Source organism: Pempheris klunzingeri, chromosome 11 (assembly GCF_042242105.1).
Source record: "Pempheris klunzingeri isolate RE-2024b chromosome 11, fPemKlu1.hap1, whole genome shotgun sequence".
Classification (NCBI taxonomy): Eukaryota; Metazoa; Chordata; class Actinopteri; order Acropomatiformes; family Pempheridae; genus Pempheris; species Pempheris klunzingeri.
The window spans coordinates 21946769-21960650 of record NC_092022.1 but is presented as its reverse complement, the minus strand read 5'-3'; the positions used below and the strand labels follow the sequence as shown (position 1 = coordinate 21960650).

At 41.5% G+C, this 13882-nt stretch overlaps 1 protein-coding gene across 2 annotated transcripts in view; it reads left to right on the top strand.

Annotated features, from left to right (window-relative positions):
- The first annotated feature begins 10908 nt into the window (after nt 1–10908).
- LOC139209538 (teashirt homolog 2) overlaps nt 10909–13882 on the top strand; it is a 40556-nt gene continuing 37582 nt past the window's right edge. The window contains exon 1 of one of the 2 annotated variants that reach the window (XM_070839286.1): nt 10909–11130. In XM_070839286.1, coding sequence (XP_070695387.1) covers nt 11124–11130 — 7 coding nt within the window. In that variant the 5' untranslated portion in view covers nt 10909–11123. Of the gene's footprint in view, nt 11131–13194; nt 13677–13882 lie in introns of those variants that run through there. The other variant, XM_070839285.1, reaches the window with a different exon arrangement.

Sequence of the window (13882 nt, the reverse complement as noted above, 5' to 3'; positions counted from 1 at the left end):
TACTTATGTAACATCTACGGCACACTGTAAATCTGCATATTCTAAATGTAAATGCAGGAACTACATTAAAACAGCCCACTTAAAGGGTGAGGGATCACAGAGAGTGCAGCTGGATCACTGACTCTTAGCTGACCCACTGATGTGTGGACAAAGCGTTAAGCCTGTGCTTTTCTTTTTGACAGCGCATTTAAAATCAAGTAGCACACTGTTTATTTCACATCTTTATTAGACTGCTTCCACTTCTGCTCAGTAAAATATTTGTTTACTGCTATAACAGTTTTGTAATATTGAAATCAAACAAAAGGATACATCTTGCGCATTCAAGTGTAACTTGTCAGAAAAAAAAAAAAAAAAATCACTGGAGAGAGAGGGCTTCTGTTCTACATACGCTGCAAATTCTCCAAGCGAAAGTGCAACTTTGTTATTGTGTTTACGACCATTATATGATTTTTGTAATGAAATCACAGTGTGTTTTCCGGACCAGTGGGTGCTTTTAATAGTGTTGCCACCTTTCTTTTTCCAATTCAAGGTGTCCTCTATACAGTATGTATATCCAGAGCAGCAGCATTGACTAGAGCCGGCACTTGTGAAGCGAAAATGCTTATTAGTCAAACAGTCCCCATCGGAATAATGCCACGGTCAGCCAGTGGTGAGGGATAACTCTGTGTTGATGACACTCTGGAGCCAATTCTGTAGGGGATCTGCTTTAGTACAGCGCGCACAAACATGATGTATGGACACACAAGCAGAGAAGCATCATGGGACCACACAATGGAAGAGCTGCGGATGAGTTACCGTAGCGAGAGCAGGGCTTGCATCGAACATGCTCTTCAAAACAATGACAGTATGTTCTAGTTTCTGTTTAACGATCCATTTGCCCCTGCAACCTTGATCAGAACGTGTCGGCAAAAATAAAGCCGTTGAAAATGAATTTGGAATGATTGCAGATAACGTTGAAGCCTATGGCCTCCATAGAATCTCTTCAGTCCTTGTGGAAAACAATTTAAACCGCAGCTGTGGAAAAGCATCCAAAGTCATTTCCTATCTCACATAGTGACTGAGGTCCTGGATTTACAAAAAGTAGCACAGCAAAATTCATCCGCACGTCTTCAGTGAAAAGCTTAGTGGTGACGGGGCTTGTTGTTAACATGCTAGCACTCGTCAGTCACAACAGTTCTGTGAGCTGCTTCGGTGCGGGCCGATTGCTTGGCCCCATGGAAGTGCTGCTTGCAGTTTTCTCGAGAACCGCTCATCTGATTGACTTCACACTCGACACTGCGCTCCCTTGGGCCCTCAGCAGTACACCCGCCAAGTGTGTAGTCGGTCGGATGAACGGTTGTCGAGATATGCGAAGGACAGTCGCGCAGACATACAGAGATCCCTTCCTTTGTAGTCAGATAAAGAGTCGCTGAATGGGGGGGGGAGCTCTGTTAGCTACCTAGCTTGCTTAACTAGCGCTGCTTGTCAGTTAGCAAGCTTGTTAGCTTGGCTGCTAATGAGGCAGCAAGTTCACACAGTTCCCATCGAATCCTGTCTTTAAACCAGGCTTCTTTTGTGGAGCAGTTTATACATCGTGGATGTTGCTCCGTCCACTTTTTGGTTGGTTGTTTTTGATGGAGCAACAAAGAGGGCACCCGGTGTCTTCCCTCATTCTGTGACAGCTCGTCATTGGTCAGCGCCACGAACGTATGTGTCAAAGTTCACCGGAACATTGTGCTGTTCCACTTTGCCTCGCCAGTGAATCCAGTGATTGCTGTGATTGCAGTGGAATGATGATTTCAACCAGTAGACATCGCGGTCTTAAACGCTTGTGTGAGTGGGCCCTCACAGAGCTATATTTAGTCTGACTTTCATTGCCAGGGCCCTTCAAGTTTAATACAAAGAGGTTTGTCAAAGCATCATATATTTATGTGGAACATTTGCTGCGTATGGGGAAGGGGAAAATCAATTTCCCGCCCCTCTTGATAATTGATCGTTTTTTCTGAGTGCACTAGAACAATGACATGCCAGGTCTATCACATTTTGAATGCTAGTAAAGCAGCCAACACCTGCTTATCTATCTATCTATCTATCTATCTATCTATCTATCTATCTATCTATCTATCTATCTATCTATCTATCTATCTATCTATCTATCTATCTATCTATCTATCTATCTATCTATCTATCTATCTATCTATCTATCTATCTATCTATCTATCTATCTATCTATCTATCACATATCACCCTATAAATGAATATAGCTGCTTTTCTGTACACTGACAATGAAAAATGGTAATGTAGAAAACAATAGAAAACACGGAGCAGGGAGACGGTTGTACACTTCACTGATTTAATTCCTCTTCTTCACTTAACAGTCTCTAAGACACCTCGTCATTAGCCAGTAAACCTTCTCAAAATAAATCCAATCCCATAAATCTACCTCTGAAGGAATCCGATACTTTTAAAAAGTGACAGTGACTGACCTTGAGATTTATTTTTGTCACACCAGAAACTGTCTCCCTCAGCAACGAGAGATGTGCCTGTCCAGATGGTTTTGTGTGGCATCGTCTTGCTAATTGTCAGTGATGCCATCAAAGGGATGTAGCAGACCTGACAACTTAGCTGATGAGCAATAAGATGAGTATGAGGGGGGAAATTAGAGCCAAAAACATGTGACAGTTATTTTGTGCAGCCTACCTATGCTTTTAAGCACTTTAAATCCTTTGGCTTCCTTTGTTTTCTGCAATTGTTGCAGACTTGAATAGAGTAGAAAGGAAAGCTATTATTATTAAACTGGGGTTCAAAATAGTTATTTCTGTGTAATTATTATGTCTAATTACATTATGCAAGCTATAAATATCTCTGGAAATATAATAATGCAGAAATAATTGGTGCACAATAGCATGCTGTATTAAATAGGATTGTTTCTCTATGGTAATAACACGTTAGATGTTTTCTGAGGCTATCACCTGTCTAAGTTCACTTTAAAGTTGAATAGGCTGCAGCACAGATGCACAGCAGTACGTCCCTGGTGACTGTAAAACATGCAAGACAAAACATATGACACAGGGGATGATCCTGACCTGAGAATGACATGTGCTAAAGTACATTATAGTCATTGCCAGGATAAAGGTCACATTGACTCCTGTTATAAATTGGACAGGACAGCTCCAGCATACATGGAGTGTCAAGTGTGAGGAGGTCTGAAAGAAAATCCCTCGGATGTTCAGGACACACACACAGACACACACACACAGGCAGACGGATAAAAGTGTCTACGTCTCGCTCTCACTTGTGATTAGCACACTTAATCATCACATTAAAGGAGAAGTCCACGCTAAGTTCATCATATAATGGAGATGCAGTGAGTGAGAGTTTTTCCGGTTTTGCTTCAAGCCCCGCTGTTGGTCATCACAATAATGCAGAACGGTAGGCTGCAAGTTGAAGTTCAGGGTTTATGATTGCCACTGTTTGTACCGTTAATGAATACGTTCACACTTTCGACTACCTTGTTGCAAAAACAAATATATATTTACACGTGCATTTCAGGCATAATAGTCTTTTGACTAAGAATACCCTTCCTGGAACAACAGTATGCACAAGAGCAGACTTTTGCTCTCAGATACAAAGGGAAGCGACTTGAAAGGAAATAAGCAAATGAATGCAATGCCTCATTAGGCGGGCTTTATTTGACCGTAGCCAATTAGAGAGCATCTGTAATTTAAAACAGTCAACCTAAAAAAAGACTCAACGAAGAACATATTTCTCTCGTGGGACCAAATCCTTTGCCTTGTTTTCATTCAAATTATTTTCTACCAGTGACATTTTCTATTTGAACGAATATAAATAATACACAGAGGACACTCGGTTCAGAAATATGCAGATGACAGGGCGTCGGTAGGAGTTTGTAAGTTAAGATGAAAGAGAGGGGTCTGAGGGATTTCGCGGAGGTCAAGGTTGCGCGCTGATGTGTTCGGCCTTACTCTCGGCTGCCTGTGCTGACTTCTTTTGCTGTCGCTTTGTGATCAATATCCCCCCCTCCATCTTAATCAACGACCCGCTGAGGTATTTGCGGGCTGTTACCCTAATGACACAAAGGTGCACTTTGGAAAACAGAGCTGCAGTCAGGGCGAGACTGACAGCTGTTCAGCCATGAATCACACCTGAGTGTAGATTAACGTGGCAGTCCTCACAAACGGAGACAGCCCTGAAATATTGATAGGGAGAAGTAGATTCTGAGGCTTGTGCGAGTGATCCGCATCAAAAGATATGACCAAAACAAGATCCCTACTGCTTACTTTGCAGGGGGAGCCTCGTGAAAAATAGTAACACCTGTATTGCTTATACTGGTTGTTAAGCATTGGAATAAAATTTTGTGCAATATGCATAACCAAATGCTGGAATAATGAGCCATCTGTATGTGTGGTCCCTTCCTTGGAGATGCCAAGAACGGCACCATCTGTGATGCAGCTACCAGCTGTTTTCCTTCTTATTACATGTTTATTAAAAGCTGAAGTTGTCCTCTTCAAGAAGAGTAAAAGAGAGCATGGGTGGCAATGTTGGTTATCTGATTGCCTCCATCTCCATTAGAAACAGACTTGAGCTCCGTTCCTGGTCCTATAAAAATACACTAACTGTTTCAACAGAACAGAGGGAGTGCTAATTAAATACTCCTTCTTTTTCATCAGCGACTCGCAGGAAATTAAGAGAACAAACACAAGATTGACTGGCAGCAAAGCAACAAACATGAAAGAGGATGAATGAATCTAATCCACCAGGACTGGAAATAAATAAATAAATGTCACTTACCCCACCTTCACTTAGCCCTTTGGGTTTGTATTTCAAAATGCCTCAGCAGGGTTTACGCATCTTTTCTATTTGCATTGTTTTCAATTTTCAAAACCTATTAGCAAGATATCGATCGACCACAATTGAGCATTTATGCACAGCAGGCAACCTACATCCCTCAAGTCAGAATCAGATCACATCTGCCATAATTGAGGGTGGCAGAACTGCAGACCACCCTCTGCAACTGTCAACAAATTTCAGGAGCTCAAACTAAGATGCGTCAGGGATGCATCCTGCGCCGAGTGATGGACACTGAGAAGGAGAACTGGAAATGTCCATCAGCATCCTCTGCCATGTGCTGAACAAGACAGGTCAGGTCTGAATAGACACTGACAAACCCAGGGTGGACACACTGTCGACGCAGACTAAAGCAATACCAAGGGACAAGTGACAGGCTGCTCTGATGCCTTACTTAACTGCAGCGCACGCACGCAGGGAGGCAAAAATAGTGCGTGGTGAATTGGACACCCACGTGCACAGACGTCCATATGGACGAGCAGGCCTCGCGCACTTTAAAAAAAGCAGATTAAAACAATTCCAGGGGCGGCGTTGAGCCCAATATGAAAAAAGTCAAAACGTTGAAGAGGGCATTGTACGTTAATGCGTGTGATGAGAATTGCAAGTGCAGAATGTATTCTAAAACGGCAAATTGATATTTCTGACAGTGCATCCATTTCTGAGGTTAGTGTGTTCACTCTGCTCAATGCTCAATAAAACAAACAAATACCATCTATTTCTGTATAAACAATTACCTGCCATAGATTGTAACCTTATTGGATCGAGTGAAATGTTTGAAATAAATCATTAAAGGCGCTGACAGGGCATTTATCTTCACTCTTGCTTTAATGCTCTGTGCACAACACAGTGGATGAAGTCAGTCAAGGGTGTGCAAGTTTTTTTTTTTTTTTTTCTTGAGTAAGCCGGGCCCCAGTGTGCCTCAGTGTGTGTGCTTGTAAGAGCACCGTTGCGTGTGTCAATCCTCCTGTGGAGCCATGTTCTCAAAGCTCTTCATTTTGAAATCAAGCATAAATAATTAAGCCATTTCACAAGGCTGCTTTAACAATATATTACATGAGAGGAAATAGGTCAAGCAGCAATGTTAGAAAGATTGTTTGCATGGGTGTTATTGGGTTAAAAACTGTGAACAGTGCCCCCCCCCCCTCTTCCTTCATGCTCCATATACTGTACTTACTCTGCAGAGTGACTGACAGCTCCAGCTCCAGACTTATTTTCCTACAGATTATGAGTTGGGGTCACATCTGGGTCGTAGTGCCATTTCACCTGAGATAATAACTCAACTTTAACCCCACAACTGGATGTGATGTTCACTTGCACCCAAAGGGCAAATGACAGACAAGAACAAATATTAAGAAAACAAAGGATTTTAGCTTGCCGCAGCGCATAAAAGTGCAGGGAGTGATTTAAGACCCCTCCAGATATCAAACCATCAGAAAAACACAAAAATTGTGCAAATACAGAGTTATATTTTTGTATATTTTTTTATTCATTCAAGTCCTTTTAAGCAGGTTTAAATGTGCAGTATATTCAGAGAGCATCAAAGGTATTTTAAACAGGGGGGAGGCGTCCTGCCGCACCTCTAACGTCAGAAGAAATAGTCCACTTAAGCCCGACACAACTTTTCAAAGTCCTTTGTTTATTTTAATCTTCATAGCCACTATAATTTGCTGAACCGATACATACTTACACATCAATGACTTGTGTACATGAAAGAATATCAGTGTGCTTTGAGTAAAGATGTCACCAGAGACATATGTGAGGCTCTGGAGGTCCAACCCCTCTCCTCTAGCACCCATCACTTTGATAATAATGACTCTATAATAATAAAAATGCATCCTCGATTGTGTGCCACTCGTCAAGCTGTAAACACAAAAGCGACATATAGTATTCAAGGGAGTGTGTGTCCTTTGGCCACCGTAGCTTCTCTACCTGCGAGGAGTATTCGGTTGTCTACAGTTTGGAAACCTCACCGCTAGATGCTACTAAATTCTGCACACTGGTTCTTTAGCAACCTCTGTTTTGGTCTCCACCAACTGCTAAGGGAAATATAGCAGCCAAATGCTCCACCCTGTTCCTCGGCTAGTTGCTAACGTGCTAACCGTTTGGTGTTGAGTAGACAGTGTACGGTGGGTTCATCAGAGCTTTTCTATTGAAAACAGTTGCGTCTGGAAGTGCCACTGATGAGAGCGGTGAGAGTGGCGCACAAAAACAACGGCCGGCAGTATATTATTGAATAAAATGTGGGAAAAAAGTGAACAGTTTTAAATCTGTGTTATCTGACTCTGATTGCAGCTGTGCTTTTATTCAACCAACTTGCACAGTGTGCCACACGGTCGACCTACAAGATCGCTATTATCATACTGTGCATAGGGGCCTTTCTACACATTATATACACACCAACTATAGCCTTTATTTTGTGTGCATTTTCTGACGCACAGGCACATACACACATGCCCATAGCAGTACTGAATCAAAAGTGCTCACCAAAATAATGGAATATTGAAAGAAGTGTGAGGTATTAACACCTGTCAAGAAGAGAACGACAAGTACCCACTTGTCAAGTACCAGCATTAGGTACAAACAGTGCAGCAATATCACAATGGTGTCTGTGTCTCTATAGTACACTGTAAAATTGTGAAAAGGAGTAAGTTCTGACTGATGTGAAAAAAAGGCTCCAATGATCTCTGTCATCTGTTACATTCAGCCCTGAGGACAAACACGCTGAGTCCCACAAAGCTCCTTTAACTGTGCTTTCAACAACAACAACAACAACACTCACATCAGCTTGTTCAGCCTCACCTACTTTCAACTAAACTGCGTTCTTCTTACACAGGATGGGACCACGTGCTATTGTGTGTATAACCACCTATACCTTTTCTTTGTGGTGTTGAATGAGTTGTTGCATCACACTCCTTAATGCCGCCATCTAAAATCTACAACCAATGCCTCATTTCAAGTCGTATTACATTTTTTTTTTTTTTTTTTAATCTATTTAGGTGATCACAAATTACTAACATCCTGTTTGGTGTGATTTGTTATTCCCTATGCTTGAAACAAGCTCGTATTAGGATTGCAGCAGTATATTGCTGCACTATAGTCCTGCTCTGGGAAATTGTATTTTTAACCACTTGTCAATCATGCAACTGTAAGATTTTTTTTTTTTTCAGACATCCTCTGAATTAGTAATAGCTCCTTGATTTTAGCTTTGGTAAGTTTTACAAGCATTACATGAACTACATTTTAAAATCAAGCAGCTGCTTTTGACTGTATGCATATGTTGTTGTTCCGCTTTGAAAACTATGAAACCAGACTTCAATCACAGGCTGTCCATTGTACGTGAAATTTCATCTTTGGATTGAAGACAGGTTTGGATTTCCTAGACCGTCCTCCTTTTATCATGAGTAGAGCATTATAATTAGACTCCCTATTGACGAAAAGACTGTAACTAAATAGTCTAACCGCACAATATGAATGAGGCCAGTGTTATGATATTGGAAACAGTCTCAGGTTGAGTCCAGATTTGCCCAAGTGGATAATTGACCAGTGTGGATCCTCAAAAAGCTTTTGTCCTTTTAAATGTTCTGGGGTTGCAGAGAGCTTGTAAATCTCATGTGAGCAGGTCTGTGTACGCCGTGCTCGTTTGAGCCCCCGCACATCGCTCTTTGTCAGATGTTTGCTGGAGTATAATGCCTTGTCAGAAAAATTTGAACTGAATCTGAAAAATTTTCCATTTTTGTTTGTATTGCAAAGCTATATGTAGTGTAATTATTTGGACGTTGTTTTCACAATTACAGGTCTGACGTGGAAAAAAAGTGCCCATAAATCTTGTTTGAGAGTTAATGTGTACCGAACCGCAGGGCTACAGAGAACAACCAGGCAATGCGGTTGTTTCAAAATTATAGAACTCCTGCAAAGACACATTGACATCTCATATTTTCTAGAGAAGATTTAAATACTTGAACTGTGTGAGCTCAGATCCAACCAATTAAATAGTTTGAAATGTTAGAGAGAGGTAGAAGACAGACACAAATGTCAGGGATGAGAGAAAAAGAAATACAACAGCTTAATTGCAGTATTGTCATCCCTCTCATTGCCCAGGCTGAAACCAAAGTAGGAGTCAAAGTTCATTTTGCCTTGAGGCCATTAGTTTCATAAGGAAACAAATCTTTAATACAGAAATCTGAACAAACTCCATCTGTTTTCTTCTGTTTCTGAGAGCAGATTTTGTATCATGACTGAAATTGAATTGTTGGCCACTGAGGGGCGGCACAAGAATCCGTAAACACGACATTTACATATTGCAAGATCTCATGACTTATGTTTAAACAGTTGCTTATTTACACATCTAGCATTAGCATTTCATCATTAACATGTGAGTCGTGTTTCTTGACATCTGGACATTCAGTATTCATTCTCGTTTTAGCTCTGGTTTGGTCTCTACCATCTCCTGAGGGAAATATGTGGCTCTTTAGCTGCTAAATGCTCCACTATGTTCACCAGCTGGTTTCTGAGAACTGAAAGGAGCTGCCTGCTGCAGCCCAAAGCAACTTGAAAAAAAAAAAAAGTGGTGAGCATGAGCCAGAACAGTAAAGTTGCAGGTGTTAAAAAGACAGTAAGCTAAAAGAAGCTAAAATGCTCCAAAGGCCTGAGGGGAACTGCAGAGTTGAATGATAAATCTCTGTGAGTTTCCAATATGTACAGCTCCAACTTTCATGTTACACATAGTTAAGTGATTAATTGCCAATATAAAAATAGTGATTGTCGCAACTTTAAGGTCATAGCGTCATTATGTTGTCAATATTTATTTGAATCGTGTAGATTTTATGTAGACAGCGCAGGTTTTTAGACTAAATCTTGTTCCTGTTGGGAAATGCGCAAAATAGCGGGCTGTCTGATCGACATTTCTTGTGTCAGAAATTCAGTCAGTCAATATGAGAACTTCAATAAATGTTTCCAGTTAGCATCAGTAGGAGGTGTTATAACTTCTATATAACTTATATCACTTCACAATGTGCAAGTGATATGAGTGATACTTTGATATATCTCATCCTTCTTTTTATATCCCCCTATGTATATTGTTTCTATTTTTGTACTTCCTCTGTCTACACTGTACATAATTTTTTGATATCTCCTCCTGTCTGCTGTAACGTTGTAAATGTCCCTGTTGTGTTGTTCTTATCTTATCTTATAAATGGGACCTTTGCTAGTATCTCTGCCATATCAGTAAATAACATAAATAGCTTGTAATGCTGGATTGTAAACGTTTGTAACATGGACAGTGTACTCCAGTGATTTGCATTAAGCATTTGAACTATTACTTGACCTTACAATACGAAAACACAGTAAATATTTTCAACTGTAACTGAGCCTGTAGGTTTGTGTCAGCAGACAGATATTACCCACTCTGAATGTCCTAAAAATGGTCTGTTTTGCCCCTTTTGTGAACTTTAATCCCAAGTTACAACAGTGACTGTACAAGATTCAAGGTCCAACTGAATCTCCACTCCAAAACCAGTGTTGCTTGACCTCTGAATGGTCCAGAATAGACTGTAATGATCAATCGAATTCTCTCAAAGAGAGAGATTATAAGAGGTCAAAACTCTGGCTGCTGCCGAGAGACACTTTCTGGAGCCGCTTTGTTGACAATAAATAAAAGGCTGATTTTGTCGACACTCCAGAAGTACCATGGGTGACTTCCAAAGAATGCGGGCACATTTTGTGCCTCAAAGCTGACTGGAAATCAGGCTTACATGGGTGTAAAAGCTCAAACAAACATTCAAAGAATGTACAAACTCTGCTTCCTGTTCTTTGTTAGAGAAGCAGCTCCAGTTCTCGATGAGCTCTCAGATAAAAGAATTCAGGTTTCGGGAAACATCTGTTTGTGTAACTGGGAAGATTTTCAAATTCTGCTTACATTTTTTTTAACCCAATGCCTGATTTGAGTTCCACGTGAGGTTTATAAGCCTGTCATCAAAGGTCAAAGTCCACAGATGTCAATTTGGTTTTGTTGTCTACCTTCTCTGTATGGGAGCTGCATATTTGCCTCTGTAATGCTACAGGTGGCTCTAAAGAAGCACTAACAAGACATATGTTTGTCACATTTTTGTCACAGCAGACGATCACATTTAAGTGAAATCTGTTGAAGTTGTATCCTGGAAAATCCTCAAGCAGCCAGGTATGAGAATTGCAGCCATGTGAGGGAGGAAAAGCTCATCAACACTTAAGGGATGACGAATTCCACCATCTGCATGCGGATCTGCCACTGACACCGACGCATGACTGGTGAGTAAAAAGTTTTGAAACACAAGCGCCGATCAGAAAGTTTTTCAGCGGCGGTTTGGCAAAAATAACGGCGTGGCGATGCCCACGGCGTCAGGATACTGTAGATGTGAGCGACGGTGGAGCGTGGCCATCCTGGGAGAGATAAGGTGAGGTGGCGGTGGGCGCCGGTGTAGCGCCTGTCACCGCACACGCATGCTTTGTGTACACACAGGGTGTTAAGAGCTGTCAGCCAGGTACGGCTCAGGCTTGATGCGAGCCGTGATTGATCGCACAGGTTCAGGTGGAGTTCACGGGAGGTCTCTGGTATCATTGGCAAAATGAGTGACAGACACAAAATAGAGTGATGGAATATTATCAGGAAGCCATTTGTAATGCGGGGCGAGCCTGGATCTCTAAGGGGTGTTGTCTCTCTGAAATGAAGTCATCCATCACTTCAACTTCATATTTGATTAGGTCATGAGTAGCTTTTAAAGAGAAAGAGGGGCCTTAGCGATGTGCTCGCACAGTCTGAGAACCCAAATTAGAGCTTGTATTGTAAAAAAAAACAAAAAAACTGTGTTATAAATATTGAATTTAAAAGTAAAAATCCAGGTTTTACTTTAATGTGAAAAATATACATTGGGATCAAAAGCTAAAAGTAATTAAAATGGCAACCTTATAGAAGTATTTTTTCTACTCCAGTGTAATTTCAGCTCTAGCAATTCATCAAGTCTGTTATTCTGTACACAGGACTGTAGTAAAAGGTATTTCTCATTAGAGAAGGTAGAAATACCTGCTAGTACAGAAGTAAAGCGCCTGACTTACTTTTAAGGGACTAAGATTAAATTAGATGTGATCTGATTAGTCGATCAGAACAGATACAGTAACCTGCAACTGTTTTGATAATTGATTAATTGGTATTCCTCTTAGCTGAAAAGGCAAATTGCCTTTTTTTGTTTTGTTTGTTTTATTCAGTAGTTAAGTGAATATTTTAGGTTAGTGTTACTCTGGGAAAACACATAATTCGATGACATCATGCTGGGCTTGCCGGAAACTCAGGATGGGCATTTTTCACTAGTTTGTGACATGTTATAGCTTTAGTTAATCGATTACGGAGATAATTGCGGCCATAGATTAAATAGTTAGAGTTGGGTTGATGCCTGTAATTTGCAACAATAATCCAAAGAGGAAGTAATCAGATCAGAGATAATTACATGTGAAACCACTGAAAAAAAAGAAAAAAGGAGGGAAAAGGAAGTGGAGAAAAGCTGAATGTGACTTTATGTGATGATGCACATAATTACAATCACCCATAATGTCAGGTGGCCTGTTTGCACAATAGCTGTGTGTTCACAGCCTGCTGTTTACAGTGCAGTAAAACTAGCACTGCTTTGAATAAAACCTCACTGCGAAGTTGACACAAATGTAATCAGATTACACAACAGATGTGACGCGTCTGGCCAGTTTTTAAGTTAACTGTCACAAACTGCATGTTGAAGTCACTTTGTCAAACGTGTGTGTGTGCGTGTGTGTGTGTGTGTGTGTGTGTGTGTGTGTGTGTGTGCATCAGGCCTCCTGCATCTCATCCGGCTTGGAGAATGATCAGTGGACCGTGTTTCTGCGTGTCGTGCGATGCAAAGCAAATCGGTGGAAAGATACAATCCGTTTTTTAAAAGAAGCAACGTGTTCTCACGGGCAGGTTCGTCCTCGCATCGGGCGTCTTTTTTTTTTTTTTCTCGGTCATGGCGAGGCAGTAACCGATGTTCAGCAGCTCATTCAAATCTGCTGGAAATCTTACAAAACTTTAAGTCTTTCATTCAGCAGCAGCTGAAAGCGGAAGCTGTGGAAAAGGATCTAAAAAAAAAAAAAGGTTGCACAAAAAAGGCACCGAGCAGAGAGTGAGAGAAAGCAGCAGCCCCAGCAGCACACAGCCTGAGCTCCAGTCTCTCTTTCCCTGGCCTCTGTTCCTTTAATAAACTCATGGTTATCTAGTGTAACAAATGTCTCGCTGCCATCATCAAGTCCAGGCGAGGAGGGAGGAGTTTTTAATGTTCAGTTTGTTCTATGGATCGATGTCTGCTGGCATCGCCTCTCCCCTCGCTCGCACCGTGCGTAATACACCGTACCATTACCACACGCTTTTTACGCGCATTCCCTCCACATTTTATCCACCGAAAACTGCCTGCGGGACTGACTGACACACGTCGATCAACATATGTGGCACTGACGGACAAAAACGGATGGTGAAAGGAGACGGTTCGCTCCCCGTAGGAGGAGGAAGAAGAAGAAGAAGAAGGAGAAGAAGAAGGTGAAATAACAAGCCCGATTTAACATCTGTTCCCCCCCTCACTGAAAACGATCCCTAACTGGATTTTTTTTTTTTGTGTGTGTGTGTGTAGTGAGAGAGACTGAAGTACTCCGAGAGCCAAAATAAAGACACACACACTCTCTCTCTCTCTATGCATGGACTATCGTAGACCGCATTCAGATTCCACCTGGGCACAGTAGTGAACTGCGACTCCAAAAAATGCCACGGAGGAAACAGCAGGCGCCCAAACGGGCTGCGGGTAAGCGATCCTCTTTTTCCCAGAGAACCTGTTTAATAGGAGTGTAATATTTCTGGCTCATTTTTGTTGCGATTCTTAGGATAGCGTGGGCACAAAACAGGGTTTCCCCCCCTCAAACTTTTATCATGTGGGACCCCCGAATAGATCACGCATCCGCATTCACAGAAATGTTGTCCCGAGGAGGCTCATCTGAGCAGGCTTTAGTT